Below are 16,327 nucleotides of genomic sequence, written 5' to 3' on the forward strand. Positions count from 1 at the left end.
AAAACAACACATTTTATCCCCTATTTCAGGGTTTATCAGCACATTTGCACCTCAGGCACTGACTTAGGCTCCCCCGGTGGGTTCCCATGCTTTGTATGTCCTGTGCAGATCAGTGAGCTGAGCTGATCTGATCCCTCTGATGCTTCTCTCCTCCCCATTCTTTGCAGGTACCTATAGACAGGAGACTGACCACCGTGGAGCTTGTATCTCAATCCTGCTAACAACCACAAACACATACACTACTGCTGTCTTCTCCTGGACAGATGACTGCTTCCAAAGCCTTTCTGAGGAGCTACTTTTACAATCAGTTTCCTGATGAGTATCTGACAGCTACTGCAAACATTGAGTTTATTGAGCGTGCAGCTAATGCAATAAGTGCTAACAAATCAACAAAACTTTACAGGACAGGTAACTTCATACTGGGTCTATCCACCACTTTAAGAGCATGTCCCACTGCTCTCTATTCATCTGTCCTGGGTTATCTGTCTGACCCTCGCCCCTCTAGGTGCTGTAGGTCCAGAACCTCTAAGCCATAAATCCTATTAGTCAGGGATTCTTTGAAGCATTATAACTTGTTTTCCCATCCTTCACTGATTGCATTATCACTCGCCATAAGTGACAGAAATCAGCTTCATTTAAAGTTTATTGAAAACAACATTTTTATATGTCAAAAAAAAAAAAAAAAACATGTAGACATTCAGCATCTTTTAACCTGTGAGAAAAAGCATCTGCTTAAATCTCCATTCTTCCCCTATGGTGTCAACACTCGCTCTATCACCTCGAGCCCTGTGTTGTTGCAAATAGGACGTGGCAGGGCCGGCCTGGAGACGGAAGTTCAGAACCCTCAGTCAGAGGTCGTGTCACTCCGTGGGTGGGGGGGAAATTGTGTGCTGACTCATGGTCGACATTTTGCATTGTTCTCATGCCGGTTTAGCACATGTACGGTTCGGTCGATCTCCATTTACTGCTGGTGGGGGTGTGGTGGTGCGTTTAAGGGAATCACACTGACAGAGATCATGTGAAAAAACAAAGTAATAAAAAATAAATTACATGAAAAACAATGAGCTGAAGCACAATACAGCAAAGAGTATAGGTAAAGAGTTGGAGCAAGTGTGTAGTGTTAATACTTTGACATTTAAGTTTTCAGTTTGTTATCAAGTGAAGTTTCTTTGCTCCTGTAAGTTGAACTTCAAGTTCAGCTTTCACATTAAGCATTGTGGATGACTGAATAAGAACACTGTGAAACTGCTGAAATGTAAAATGGGTTTGGGTGTGGCTTTCCCACACATCAACTATTTATTATGCCACTACACATACAGTAAATCTGCAGAAAGCCTAACTCACATAACTAACCAGGGGGAAAAAAAGGTCCAAGCAAGACAAGTGATTTGCAGAACCTCCACAGAACCACAGGGCAAAAGCTTGGTATACTGGTTCCTTTGTTGGTGAGATGGTTTTGCTGCATGCCAGGCAGAGCAATCCAGACTACCCACAGGGGTCATCAGAAGAGGGGGGAGTTTTTATTATGATCATTATTTGGTAAATAAGATGTCAACAAGGTGTTTCCTTGACACTTTATTGAGTAAAAGGAGGAAGGTGCAGAAATGAACGCCCCCTTCTCAATGGGACCTCTAATCTCCTCTTTCATGTGCCCCCTCGTCTGAAGGGTTTCGGCCTCAGCTGCCATGTGCTGGTCTGCCTCTTACTTGCAGGTGGGGTGAGTATCCTGGCAAGCATGTGTTTATAAAACCCACTTGTTTGGGCACAATACTTGAACTAACTTCTTTTGAGCGAACAGTGTGAATCTGTGCAAAGCCTTTTCCCAAAGTCCTTTAGAAGGCGATGGCCCATTGAGAGCAGAGAAGGAGGGATTACCTTCCTCGACAGTGGTGCATTTCCGAGAGAGCTGATTAGCTCTGCATTCATTGTTAAATCGAGCAAAGGAAGGCCCTAGAGGAGAGAAAGGATCCAAATAGGTGGGCCCAGAAATAAAACAGCCACAGGAAGCCTTGCACAGGCAACCCAAAGTTTTCCCAACATTTCTTTCCCCTACTCCTAAGGAGGTGCGGCGTGAAAAAGAAGATTAGCATACAAAATTAGAGGCGGGGTGATTTTTAAGGGCAACTTGCCTCATGCCCTCCACCCCCACGGCCCTACTCTGTCTGGACAAAGTTAATTAAACTAGTATTAAACAGTAAAGAAATTTCCAAGCGCTTGGGAGTTAGGGGGCTCTTTTGAGGATTACCGTGATGAGGAAGAGAACGAGAGGTATTTGTTGAGGCAACATTGAGAAAGGCACAGTGGAAGGAAGAGCACACTGGAAGGTTTACTATTCTTGTTGCTTTGGAGTGTCCTAACCTCAACGTGAATAACAAGCAAGGTTGTATTTACCACAAACCATTGGGTATTACTGTCTACTAAGAATATGTTCAGTTCATATGAAAAGAAGAACGCGCACTTTCTTCAGTCTAGTGTATGATATATAAGATTGAAGGATTTATTATTCTTTCATTACATTTTAATGGAAAACAAACCACAAAGTAAACTAACAATAGAGCCAAACTAGGAAATGCTGTGCAATAAATTAAAAATGTACAGTACAAAGTGCTTCATTTTATATACAATTAAATACATCAAGTGGGCAGCAAAGGTAAAGGGTATAGGGCCAGATAGTGGGAGAGCAGACAGTGCTCGAAAATGTCCAAATGTTACCAAATGAATTCAAAGCTTGGACGTGATGGTTGGAACATGCAGAGATCGCTGCTAGGCTTTCAATGTAGACGTTCTTTTTTGTTGTTGTTGTGTTTGTACGATAATAAATAAATCATCCTGTGAAATATTTTAAAGACACAGAAATACACTTCCAAAGCCCAGTTACTTTTTTAAAATGTTGTAAAAAATATAAAAAATATATCTTAAATACATTAATACCAAACATTCTACACAGGTCTAAAACATCCCAGCGTCGTCTTCTCCATCACGCGGCTTTGTGCTCATCCCACCGTCTTTAACATTTAATACAGAACTGGCAGCGAAACTTGTGTTTTTTTTTACTAAGTTTAAGCCCGAAACACACACTATCTGAACATGCACAGAGAGTCTGGGTGTTGACAGCAGTTTAAAGGCGATGAAGATGCTCAGTGCTTCTTCCTCAGTCTCAGGTTCTTCCGGCGGCTGCCGGCACTCTCGTTCCTTCCTCTCTGGCCTCCTTTCTTCACACAAAAGTACTTGGTCACTGTCTTTCTGCACTGCTCACACTTGACTGCGCAGCACCAGTGGAATTTACAATTGCAGCTTGACACCATCTCAGCCTTTCGCTCTTCCACAGCCAGCCCACACTCTCCACACAGCCTCTTGCAGCTCCGTTTCTCCCATTTGTTCAGGTTCTTTCCTTTCTTGAGGCACTCGCGGCCCTCTGTGCCTGGCAAGCCCAGAGTGCGGTTTTCCAGGCAGTAATCGGGGGAGTCTTCGAGGTGGACCAGCTCTTTGCGAGAGATGGAGCTAAAGGTCTCGGCGATGGCCCCCCGGCTGGCTGCACTGTTGCCTGCTCCTCGGAGGAGATCCACCTTCAAAGCTCTGTGGTACTTCTCCTTCAAGTAGTTCCCCACCTCCCTGAACTCTGGCAGCTGCAGCCAGCAGGTCTGAGTTGTGCAGCTTCCTGACACCCCGTGACACTTACATGTCCTCTGCATGGTCCCCTTGACAGCCTGGACACAAAAAAGAGGGTTTAGTTATTTTTTTAATGCTTTAATATGTAGAATAATATTTTTGCTTGTGAGGAAAAACTGTCAAAACACAGAAGTACATGTAAATCAGTGCACGTTCAAATGCGTATAACTATGTGTCTCTCGATTGATGTATTGTCAAATTAGCTGATCGTATTCTCAAAGTCTTCCAGTTTATTTAGAAAGTGTTGAATACGTTGAAAGGACAACATGATAGAGATAGAGTTTCTTTGTCATCCCCAGTGTTTCCTGACTTTGGCCAACACAAAACAGCTGTTGGTTGAAAAGGAACATTCTCTTTTCGTGAGGAGGGGATGAACTTTCTGTTGAGGTGAAGCTCAATCAAAGTTTCACATTGAGTCCCTTTGTCCCTCCAGAAGAAATAGGAGTATTTATTTAGCATGTTCATTATCAACATGTTTTCTGGTGTGAGAAGACCCAAATGGAGAGTCCTATTGAGTGGAGAGATGAAAAAGAAGTTTTTCTCTCTTTCTATCCCCATTTTTTTCTGTTACAATGATGCTCCAGGTGCCATGGGGATCCTAGGGCCCAACAGGGGGGAGCAAAGGCACCATAAACAAAGAGCACTTCAGCTGCACGCCTGTGGTCCCCTCACACTCCCTTAGGGCCAAACAAAGACCAACATAAATGTGGGATCCTTATTGCAAGAATAAAACTAAACACTTATTTTAAAAAGCAGCATAATGCAGAATGCTGTGCAATGTCTGGCTCCCCAGGATCTCTAATTAAGCTTGCACCAGTGATCCTGAGATTCTCAAGTTGAGGTATTGTTATAAGGGGCATTCAGCACTGGTAAATAGGCCTTTCTGGTACACCGAACACACTGTTATTATTGGGGACGAGTGGCACCTCACTTACAGCGACGTGAAAGGGATGCTTGGGTGGCACACTCAGTGTAATTCTAAGCAGGGAAAAATGATTCAAAAGGTGCTTTACACTGTGTAATCAGTTGGAGGGCTGGGAGAGATTCCCCAAAATTTGAACCAAGCCACCACCCAGTTTAAATACTGTATTGGTTCAAATCAGGGCATCAACATCTCACACTTCTACTACATCTTAGGGGCTCATCTGTCAAGTGAATTAGGAGCATCTACTGTACCTTGCGTCCAGCCTCGTTATTATGGAGATTCATGGCAGCGCGAGCATCTTGACCAGTCTCCAAAGCATCAACGAACTGTTTGGAGATGGCCTCACCAAAGCCTACATTGTCGCTGCAGCCACCCCAGAGCCAGCCATGACCACCTGGGAGATGAAAAAGAACAAAAAATATATATTCTCTGCAAATTACTCTGTGAAATTCCTTCGAAATATGTAAAAATGACCCTTGAGCCTCTGCTGTGGGTACTTGTCCTACCTCGCTGTCCGTTCCTGCTGTCGTCACAGCCACAGTTGTCAAAGTCCCCAAGACTGCAGTTCCTGGTTAAAGTGTACATGACTCCGGCTGAGCTGATGGCATGAACAAATGCAGTCTCCCGATTTGCTGTGAACAGACAGACTCATTAGCCGGCTTGTCTCCTCAGTAAGTTCAGTGACATGCCTAATAAGTTTCCATTCTCATATTTAGCCCTACTGCTCACCAATAAAAGGTTGTGAAAAATGTTCACCTTATTAAGACGGTTACACTACTTTGACTTTATATACATTTTTGTTCTTTTACTTTTATCTATACTTTTGTCTAAACCAAGTCCTCATTTTGTGAATATTTCTTTCAAAGGCTGCAAATACAAGCAGGGACTCTGGAGGATGCTGTGAAATGGATTAGTGTGTTTGTTTTGCCTCTAGCAACCAAGGCCACTGTAACTATTCCAAAGGGTGAGGACTTAGCAAACATCTCCATTTCACAACGAACAAAGAAACCTCCCCCCGCGGGATAACTGAGAAACTTGCAACAAGCAGAAGCACACTGTTACTAAACGGGGGTCTCTCTCTGGCTAGATGCTGTGTGGAGCCGTCTGAGCTGGTGTTAAAACCAGCTGTTCTCTTAGGCCTCTGAACTTACCGCTGCGCAGGCTGCTGTGTGTGGACAGCTGCAGGGCCCTCTCTGGGCAGTTCCAGCGATCCCATGCAAACTGGTATTTACACTCTTCGATGCCACTCTGAGCTCCTGCTGCCACACTGCTGGAGTAGATCAGGTACGCCTGCAGCAGCAGCAGAGACACGGGAAATATTGAACCCATAAAAAGATAGGCATCAATGACAACATGATTTAAGATGGTTAGATGGTTCTGAAGCATCTGGCACAACATGATGAACATGCTGGTGTCGTCTATGGTGTTTAGTGCGGAAAGCTGCATAATAGAAGAGAGGTTCCATCCTCAGTAATAAAACCAGCTCCATTAGAAGTACACACATATTATTATTGTTGAAATAAATGAGCACAGAGTTTAGACAACTGAGAGCATTTTTTATTTTGTTATTCCGGGTTTACAAAATAAGGTTCTCACTAAGAACACTATGAACCATTTTGTCACCTCTGGTGTCAAATGTTTTATGTCACGTGATTTTCTTGACGTGAACCAACAACTCACACAGAAATGTAATTTTATGTTGCAGACAATAAAAACAGCATCTTTTTTTTTTCCGTTTTTTGACAATCTAACCTCAGCACAAACCTCCTTTTTAAACACTAGTGAATATGATGAATTACAGAGCCCTCTTGAAACCAGTATGCTGTGTCCTTGGCTTTCGCCTGCCACTCTGTTGCTTGTCCCGACTGTGTAAAAGATAATATAACTAATATGTCTCAAGTGGCCTTTGGGGAGATGGAGTACCACCTCTTTCACAGGGGTCTGGCTCACTAATGATGACCACCCACTACATCATTGCGTGCCCTCGCCTCTTAACACATTCAACCAGCAGACACACAGAGCTGAATAACAGCTCTGAATAAGGTCAAGTGTACGGAGGGGCGACAGAAACCACAAAGGGCCAAGAATATCACTGATCTATCATTAGTGCTATTGTTGCATACAACAGGTAACAGAGCTTGTCCATACACACATACACTTGTGTTAATAAATCACAAGGACGCAACGGGCCAGCACTGAATAAAGACAGAAATTATGTTTTCACTCCCTCTCTCTTTCGGGGAAAAGGAAAAGGAGAGAAGATCAAAAGCAAGTTGGCTTACCTTGGGTCCAGTCATCAAGAAATTATTCACTGACCTGGAAAAGGAGACAGCTTATTCACTCAGGGAAGCTCAGTGTCCTTCACAAATTCCTCTGCTAACATGTCTCATTAGTGTGCACTGTAACATGTTATACTGTGACACCAGTGCCGATTTATTAGTGAGTGACACTGCTGAATTTCTTTAAAAAATAAATAAATATCATAGTTTAACTAACACATTTTCGATTTCCAGGTTGTGAGAAGGTCATTAGCTGACCTTAATAATGTAATAATAAAAATTTTAAAATGTTACCAATACATTTAAAAATGCTTTTGGCTTTTTTAATTTGTAACAAGTCATTAAATCTGCCATATAAATGTTAATATATTAATAATTAGTTCTAAGTGTAGTTGCAGTAGTTTTAATGGAAAGTAGGGACTTTTAATTATTTTATTTTACTTCATACATTTTAATTTTCTTTCTTTAATTATTATTCTAATTGATGAAACAGACAGTTTCATACAGAAGAGAGTGTGTCACAAGTGCATGTGCAAAGAACTGCTTGGACATCATCATCATCATCATCATCATCATGGGTACACAACTAAAACATACAATAAATTAAATTTTAATTAACACTATATAATAAATCCGACTTACCAGCAGTAGCACGACCTCATGTGAGCCAGAAGTATGAAAACGTAATAGAAAACCTCCAAATGCATGAACATCCTGACAGGTGAGAGAGGTGATGGTCAGTGAGCCCGTCCAAAGCCTGCAGACAGTCTGAAGATGGAGAGGAAACTGAGCTACCAGCACATAAAACTTCACCAGGCCTTCCAAGATTCAAGAGGGGGCTCTGAAATGGAGCTGCTCTCGTCCCAACAAGAGATTATCTGCTTAATTAAAGATTTTCCCCCTTCTTACTCTCCTGGCCAATCAGAAGTATTGCACGGAGGAGAGACTGAAATGATCAAAAGGGCACCCTGGGCCTTCAGGGCCGGGCAACGTTAGGTTCCCTGCCTCCATTCAAGAGCAAAGGAAGATCTGTTTAATCCTATAGGAAAAGTGTAACACTGATCCCCTGAATTTCTGCTCAGAAAAAGAGTTTATTCAAGTTATCTAACGTGGGCCTGCAGCTGATCGTCGAGGATTAGTGGAAGGAGGCTCCAGTTAGTTTGATAGGAAAACAAAAAAACTGGAGGAAGTAATTCATGGTTTAACACAGGTGTGATTAAATCAGGAGTTATCATCCTGAAACTCAGGAAGATAAAGCTTCAGATCTTTTACTCAGACAGAGGAACAGGAAATAATAAGATTTTTTAAAACGTTACGATATGGGATCAATCCTGGAGAATGACGAATTTCACTGAAGGTGGATGTGCAGGCAGAATTTGGACACAGTGAAATATTAGTTCTTTATTATTTAGGACATCTGCAATAAGAAAATGTCTCTGTGTTGAACTGCGTATCGTTCATTCTTGTAGGTTTTCATCTCTACGTTCCGTGAATTTAGCGTTTTACTGTAACTTTGTAATCATCCCAAATTCACTAAAAAGATGCTTCATTTGTTTAACTGAATGGATAAATAAAAAGAGAGCCCCCGACAGAAAATAAAAGCTGGATTGGGATATTGTGAAGGCCTGGCCATTGATCAGATAAGCGGCATTTGCATCACTAATCCACACGGTCCCTACCAAACACTGGATGAGGGGTTACTGCGCAATAACCCTGTCTGACCCTTAGGTCCCTTTCCTTTGGCGCAGGCAGCCCTTTAGCCAGCTTCTTGTGTGCAAATTAGGATTAGAGAAAAGGTGATTTGGAAGGGGAACTTCTGAGGGATGTTTTTGGATTAAGATTTAAAGAGGAATGACAAGTAAGATGAGACAGCAGTGGGACCCATCCTGTTTTTTAACAGGCTGGTTCCTCGACAGAAAGCAGCAATAAAAACGCACAGTTATGACCCCTTTTTGCACTTGAGCACAGATTTCATTGCCTGAGCATAGAGGAGTGTGCGTCTTATTTGGCACGGTGGGAAATCCAAAAGCATGCGTGTGCGCCACGGGCTTGGAGTTCAGGACGGAGCAGCAGCACCAACACAGTCGGTGTTACAGTTCACGTTGCACAAGCTGTGTACAAACTGACTGGCAGAGTGATCACACCGAGGTGTTACATGCCACGGAGAGGATGGCCTGACGCTCAGCATCCAATAGACTGAGGGCTGATGTCACTGTTGGAGCAACAGAGATCAGCAGTCGTGGGATCGCTTACAGTGCATTTGGTCCAGACTCAGTCTGGTGGTGGCTGCAGCATTTTGGGAAGAGACTTGTTGCTTAAAAATGCCAAGTGCAATAAACAAATCGCATTTACTGCATTGCTTCAGAAAATGGAAAAGACGGAGGACACACTGTGCTGGCTGGTGATTTGACTGTTATGAAGTCATTCACCAGCAGAGGGAGAAAATGTCCTGTAAATGGATGAAACGTTGCGTGTGATGATCAATAAACTCTGAGACAATTATCTTTTCGCTTTTTGTCCGACTCAGAGCAAAGCAGGCTCACACACAGGCAGCTGAGAGGGTATAGTGCTCAAGGTTGCATTAGTTGTCTATCTGCTGTGTCTCTCCCCAGTTAAGACCTGAATGGTGGAATATGCTTTTACTTTATCCTCAACAGTTTAATAGAGAGCAGCACTAGAAAACTGCAGTCTTGTATTTTGCTTTTATTGTTGTAGAATAAACTCATTTATCTGTAACAAAAATACCCAGTTTCACCACTTAAGACTGAAGAAGTGGACGCAGAAAGCTGCGTCCACTTCTTCATAACATAAAGAAATGGAAAGTATCTGCAATTTCAATATGGGTGTCACTACAGTAGTGCACCACTTTATGGCGTGACTATATTGTTGAAATCCAAACTCTTTAATGATCCCAAGGTTTGCACAAATGTCAAATACCTGTCTGTAAAATGCACTTCTATACCATATTCCATTTAATAATGGAGCACTAAGTTTCTTTGATTTTCAACAGAGACATGTTTTATTCTCTACACCGCACCTGTAAAACTGCTTTGAGTTTAAGATAGTTAAGACAGTTAATAGAACGTCAACAACAGCTCATTATGGTTTATCAATAGCGGCTGCTTTTATTGTAGTATCCAATGACTGATAAAGACATAAATGGTGATCACGTTTTGTTTTATTCAGTGTTTGAATAAGAAGTATTACAGAATCCCAACACACACAAAAAACTGCAAAACATACTTTATCACAGGTAGAAAATTTGGTTTAATTGTGGTACATACAGCAGACAAAAACCTTAGAAGAAGGAAGAATCTTATTTCTGTTTTGCAGAGCTGCTCGTGCAGTACAAATACTATGTAAATATAAAATAAATGAGCAGCTAACATTTTGAAAACATCAGCATGTTATTCAAATGTGCAATTTTTAAAAGGAGTTCAAACTTAGTTAACACTGTAAAATTTGTTGCTCTGTCATTACAACAAATATTACAACAGTATCATTAATGATAATATCAGCACAATTCTGGATCCTGTTTTAAAGTTTCTGTTTGATTAAACAAAGGTTCTTTTATAATAAACCTTAAGTTTCTAGGATTTCTTGAATGATTTTCCTTCTTTATAAATAAGGGATTTCAGCTATTCAAGTTTCAACTGTGATTGGACAGCAAGTTTAAAGCTACAATAGGCTTTTTTTTTTTTTTTCAGATATATTTTAGTAGAGATAAGCTCCATAACTTAAGGAGGTATGGAACGTACCTCTTACTGTGGAAAAGTGCTGTCAGAGCGTCCTGTGACACAGACTCACAGAACAGCTGTGGTAGTAATACAGTTTTGAGCTAGGCTCCCCTAGCCAATTAGAGAAGGTCAAACCCTGTGCATCACATACTGATGCAAAAGGTGCATATCTATTAGACACCATGGGTTTGGACCATGGATGTGTTGTTTTGACTCCAGGCCCGTATTTGGGACCCTGGTGGATTGATTTCGACTCACATGTTAAAACTAGCTTTATTCACAAAAGTTTTTCCTTTTTGAAACGTGTGCAACCTTAAGAAAGCAATCGAGAGAGTCCTGGCAGAAGTTTCAATAACATCACACAGCACCAAGGCTAAATGCACCTCCTACGTCTGTCTCACTGGCTTTATCTGAGGGAGATTGAGTGTATTTTCAATTAATACAAAATAAATGCAAACAATTCTCTCGTATCAGATTAAGAGTGAGAAGTCCAGTTCTGAGGAGGGTTAGTGATGAAGTCTGAGGCAGCCTTTACAGTACAGTTACTCCCGCTCCACTATCACTCCACCAAAGCTGAACGTGGCATTACATCAGAGAAACTCTTATCAATCGTCATTAAGGGCCCTTTGGAAAACTGGAAAAGTTGGGCGTTCAAACACCCCAAAGTGCATCACATCTGAACCGTATTCACATAAGGTTAATGTAAATACATGACAGCAGAAAGTAGACTGTCTTGGCCTTGAACAGCCTGTTTGCAAGACTACTAGCTTACCGAAAATAAAGACAATCTTAGGTTAATGTGGCCAAACTAATATCAAAATTAAACTACGACAGAAAAAAAAAACTACAGGGAGGTTTGAGTGAAAGGCTATCACTATCCCCCTGCAGATAAACCTCATTGTTCAGGGTTTGAGTTAAGCTTTCAAAGTGCCAAAGACTACTCCTAATTAGCACGTTAATAAATAAGAGATGCAGTACACTATTCTCTAATTATGTCCTTTCTCACATCACTCACACAGACGTGTTTGGATGTCCTAATGCTGCGAAATCAAATCTCAGTCAGCCTTCTTCTCGTGCCTGTTTAGTCTTATGGTGAAAAAGCTGCACTTGCACTTGTAGCCAAGTCGCTGACTGATGTTAATAGTCAGTAATGATACTTCAAAACTTGAAAAAGAGATCCACACAATTTCTACAACTCTTTAAAGCCAATATTAATCTCAGGAAGAGGTTTAAGTTATAATCAGAAGCATGGTAATCACCACCCCAACACCGAAAAATGCTATACCTGTTGCTACGTTCTCGTCTTGTTTTAACACCTCAGCATCAATTGCAGAGTTTGTAGCTTGTAGCTGGCTGTGGCTGGAGTTTGTGACTCAGCCACTTCTGACGCTGCCATCACCTGTTCGCTGAACGCGAGCGATGATGGTTTCCTTCGACACCTTCTTGCGGTCCTGGGCCAAACCCAGGAAACACATGAGATCAATAAAGGCAGTGGTGACATTGAGCTTCCAGCCAAACTCACTCGTGGCATAATCAAAGGGGAATGTGTGATGGTAGTTGTGGAAACCTTCGCCTGAAAAACACAAAGGAAAAAACTCGACAGTTACTTGTTGATGCTACAGTAAGTGGAGACCTGTAATTTACAAAATCAGACTCTTTGGCTGTCATGGTAACAGTGTAGGTATTCTTTAGGTTGAACTCTCTCATCAGAAACATAATAGAGAAAATAACATCCAAGTCTAAAAACTGGCTAAGTGCACACCTTTATAGTTGACCACCTCTAAATTTCAAAGCTAAAACCAACACAGCCGGGATAAAATAAACAACCATTACGGGATTAGCCCACAGTCCCATTACAGCAGCAAAACTGAATCGGCTTTGACAGAGTCCCCACTGGGGTTGACTTGACAAGACGAGCTTTAAACAAGTGATGAAACGGAAAACAAAATTCCACAGAAATAAATGTGTAGTCACAAAACAGTGTATAATTACCTGCAGCACTTAAGGCAACCAGTGGATTTTCCCTCGGGTTAATGGTCTTGTCATAAGGCCTGTTGCCCCACATGTGCGCAGCGCTGTTGACCAGCCAGGTGGCATTGAGTACCAGAGCATATCTCATGAGCCCAGGGATGAAGTAGGCCACAGCGAAGGATTCACCCCAAAAATACCAGGGCACCAACGTGGGCACCATGAAGCAAAGGACCACCACAGAGAGCTTGTAGTGCCTGAAATAAAAGCACAAACTGCATCTCAGGAACACTTCAGTCTTGGCCTAGATTTAAAATGCAGACTTTTAAAACGTAATCATAGTCTTTTTCGATTGCAATTGCTCAAACATCAAACACAACACACTATAAATAGGAGTAATGCAATATTGAATATCATCAGTGTACACATGTCAGTACATCTCTCACTGTGTTATCAAGACAAATACCTGCACAGGACACAAAACTACTGTGAACAAATAGTGAAGTACAGAACGTCATTTATTGATACTGACTGATACCGAATGCCCCTAAATAGCCTGTATCGACTGCAACTGCTTAGTTCACCTCTATGAGTCATGTTTGCTCACCGTCTCTGGAACATGACCACTTTATCTGCCTTCAGGTCTGACAGCTCCAGCTTCTGGCCCTTCTCAATGACGTCGGGATGTTTGCGAACCAACAGCCATCCAATGTGGGAAAAGAAGAATCCCCGCGTGGCGTTGTGGGGGTCTGCGTCCGTCTCTGAGAACTTGTGGTGGACACGGTGGTCCCTCGCCCACTCATATATGTCATTCTGCTCCCACAGAGAGAAAATATAGAGAGGGGTTAAGCAGGGTTACCCGTGGACACGCACAGATGTGTCAGATAATCAGAATAAGGTCAGGAGTGATGTGGTAACAGACTAATACATGTGTCAAACCCCTGCACAGGCATCATTCCACCCAGTAAATGTAGTGACTATGAGATCAGGCAGCAAACACCAAAGAAAAAACTGCAGTATTCTGTTTTACCTGAAAGGCTGTTGAGTTAGCGATAGCAAGGAAGACTCGCAGGGGCAAAGAAGCCTTATAGGATCTGTGGCTCCATAATCTGTGTGCACCAGCAGTCACACCGAGAGCACTGATGATGTAGTACATGGCAGCTGGAAGAAGGAGAGTTGGAAATAAGTGATATCTTAGGGAAAACTGTCACCACCACACTGAGATTCATTTTACACCCATGAGAACAGAGTCACCAGGACACCGTGTTTTTTCCATTACACCCAGGCCTCTTTGTTCTGAGAGAAGTCCTCTATGTGGGGAGATGGGACAGCAGGAGCGTGCAGGTCTGTCCTCACGCTCTTGTTTTTCCAAAACTGCTGAATGTGTTTCTATGTGAAACCCAGACAAGACTAACCAGGATTTGAGAACCGGGGGCTTCGGACTGGCAAAGAGTATTCTGTTGTGGTGCCACGCAGCTCACAATGGGATGTCTATGGGACTGGTGATTGTGCTTTGTCTTCTCTGGTGAAATAATATGCAGCTCAGCATTGCAAAGAGAGAGGGGGGGGGGGGGGCAAATTATGCAGCGCCAGAGTGGAAACAAAGTTGACACTGTTCATGAATTTGAGTCATGGTCAAGAGTCTACAAATATAGGGCAAATTATCCAGCGACCATTTTGGCCACAGAAATTCAGATATTTCTGATATTTAAACAAACCCAAAGAACAGGTTCTCTGTGTTCTGAGTGTGTGTGTGTGTGTGTGTGTGTGTGTGATCCTTAGATTGGGAGTCTAACACACATAGACGTGTTTTAACAAAAATCATAGGCCATATATAATTATGCCCTACAGGCATGATCCCCTCTGCCAGCGTGTAGCCTTCCTACTGTAGTTAGCACTGATCACACAGCATCAGCACATTCTGCTCATTCATTCGTCTGCAGGGAGGAAAAAAACAACCAAATGCTGCAACTCTGAGCTTTAGTGAATAAATACTTACTCCATGCAAGAGTTAAAGCCGACGCGGAAGGAAGGAGGACCAGTCCGTAAACCGCCCCGACATGTAGGAGAGCCATCAGTATGATATTTCTCCACACCAGCCTCATCGGAGGTTTGGGTCCATCTTTCTCTTTGTAGGTGTCGTCAAAAACATCCTCCACCGTCGATGATTCTGCCATTAAATGGCCGTTCAGTCGCTTCCCGGCGTGGTGATTTCTGGTTTCTGTTTCGGTCATCTTGCTGAAAGGCCTCTGTAAGGGCAGCGTGCAACAGCAAAAAAAAGAGAGAGAGAGAGAGAGAGAGAAAGAGAGAGATGTTGCTCGGTTCAATTCGCGCAGCGGGACGCAGCGCACACAGAGGAAGGCAGTGCGCATGCAGCGCTTTGGAGTTTAACTCTCCAGCTGCGGCGTCGGACAGAGGCTGCGGAGACGAGCGGCTCGGTCCTGCTGCATGTCCACGGCGTGCTCGTGTGCAGCTGCTCGGCTCCTGTTTTTATGATATCCTGCCCAACAAACGGTAAAGTACGGAGCAGATCCCCGCTGCCATCACCGGCACCGACTCTTCCAGTGGTGGTGACGCAGTGTTTCACATGTGACCTGCGGTGTCTAATGACTGAATGAGTGCTCGGTGCAGAGTTAGATTGTCGCCCATCGTCATTAGCTGAAGTCAAAGCTTTCGAGAAACTAGCCTAGTGACTTATAATAATATAAATTAAATAATTATATTTATAATATTTGTATTCTCCAAACTGATGCCTATACTTTTTTTTTTTTTCAAAAGTCAAAATCAAAAAAATCTATTAACCACTGATTATATTTTGTAGACAAATCCACTTAGTCAGGTGAGTTCAGGTTCCTAGTGATGAATATAGGTGTTTAAAATGTGTAAATATCTCTAAAACAATATGCAGTAATCACATTATTTTATTTTACACGAGTTTTTAAATAAAGGTTACCAACATATTTTATATGTATAAAGATGTTTAGACAGCTGACTTCAGGAGGGAAATAAAAGCACTGTTTAAATCACCTGTCAAATATAGGCCATAGCCTAATATTAAAGCAAGGCATTAAAAACAACTTATTTTCTGATCCGTAATTTCTCGTCAAACAACACTATTCAAGCTTTTATATGAATCTAATTAACACATTTCAATTCCAGTCGCTTAGTCTATTGAACAAAATAAATTAAACATAACATACTACATTAATGCAGGCTACACGCTGCCCATCGCAATAAGGCTGCTATGGTAACTTGAATCATGTCAAAACATTTACCACCAATAACTGTCAGTTAAAATCGACAAGACACTTGAGATCACTCCTAAAATATCAATTCAAACTAGTTTAATTTCGGTGTCGGCTCATCCCGGTTCAGTAAACTCACCGTGTGTTGTCTGGTGGAAGTTATTCTGCTCCAGATGCAGGAGATGCGCGACTCTACGAAAGGATGAGAGAATAAAGATGCGGTGCGCTGATCCTCGGTTTCTCAAACTCTCTTATTGCCTATACCGAGGTCTTTTTAAAGCAAATGGTCCACAGTGACCACCGGCTGAGAATATCCTATTGGCTGTTTGCTTAACTGATGTTTACCACCCTCGGTTTTTTATCACCATCACAAGGTCTTATCATACATGTTGTCCATAACTGTTGCCCAATGTTTCAAATCAGCTTCTGGATCTAAATAGGTCTCTTTAATCTGATTCAACTTTGCAAACACAGGTCACCTCATATGACATCATGGTGCAACAT

The 16,327-nt window shown here is 42.2% G+C and overlaps 2 protein-coding genes across 3 annotated transcripts; both read right to left on the reverse strand.

The window, feature by feature from the left end:
• Positions 1-3,137: 3,137 nt before the first annotated feature.
• wnt8b (wingless-type MMTV integration site family, member 8b) lies at positions 3,138-7,629 on the reverse strand. The gene is made up of 6 exons (XM_026356375.1): positions 7,516-7,629; positions 6,877-6,910; positions 5,746-5,884; positions 5,101-5,226; positions 4,846-4,988; positions 3,138-3,707 (listed from the first exon to the last, which is right to left on the reverse strand). Exons 1-6 carry the CDS (start codon positions 7,584-7,586, stop codon positions 3,138-3,140), a joined length of 1,083 nt encoding a protein of 360 aa, XP_026212160.1. The 5' UTR covers positions 7,587-7,629.
• Positions 7,630-10,033: 2,404 nt separating this feature from the next.
• scdb (stearoyl-CoA desaturase b) lies at positions 10,034-16,078 on the reverse strand. Of its 2 annotated transcripts, XM_026356373.1 has the most exons (6): positions 15,963-16,078; positions 14,578-14,827; positions 13,609-13,739; positions 13,186-13,391; positions 12,603-12,835; positions 10,034-12,183 (listed from the first exon to the last, which is right to left on the reverse strand). In XM_026356373.1, exons 2-6 carry the CDS (start codon positions 14,810-14,812, stop codon positions 11,984-11,986), a joined length of 1,005 nt encoding a protein of 334 aa, XP_026212158.1. In that variant the 5' UTR covers positions 14,813-14,827; positions 15,963-16,078; the 3' UTR covers positions 10,034-11,983. The 2 variants fall into 2 exon arrangements, with proteins under 2 accessions (XP_026212158.1, XP_026212157.1); XM_026356372.1 differs by lacking the exon at positions 15,963-16,078 and having other exon boundaries at positions 14,578-15,272.
• Positions 16,079-16,327: the final 249 nt, after the last annotated feature.

This window comes from Anabas testudineus, chromosome 15, assembly GCF_900324465.2.
Source record: "Anabas testudineus chromosome 15, fAnaTes1.2, whole genome shotgun sequence".
NCBI classification, from domain to species: Eukaryota; Metazoa; Chordata; class Actinopteri; order Anabantiformes; family Anabantidae; genus Anabas; species Anabas testudineus.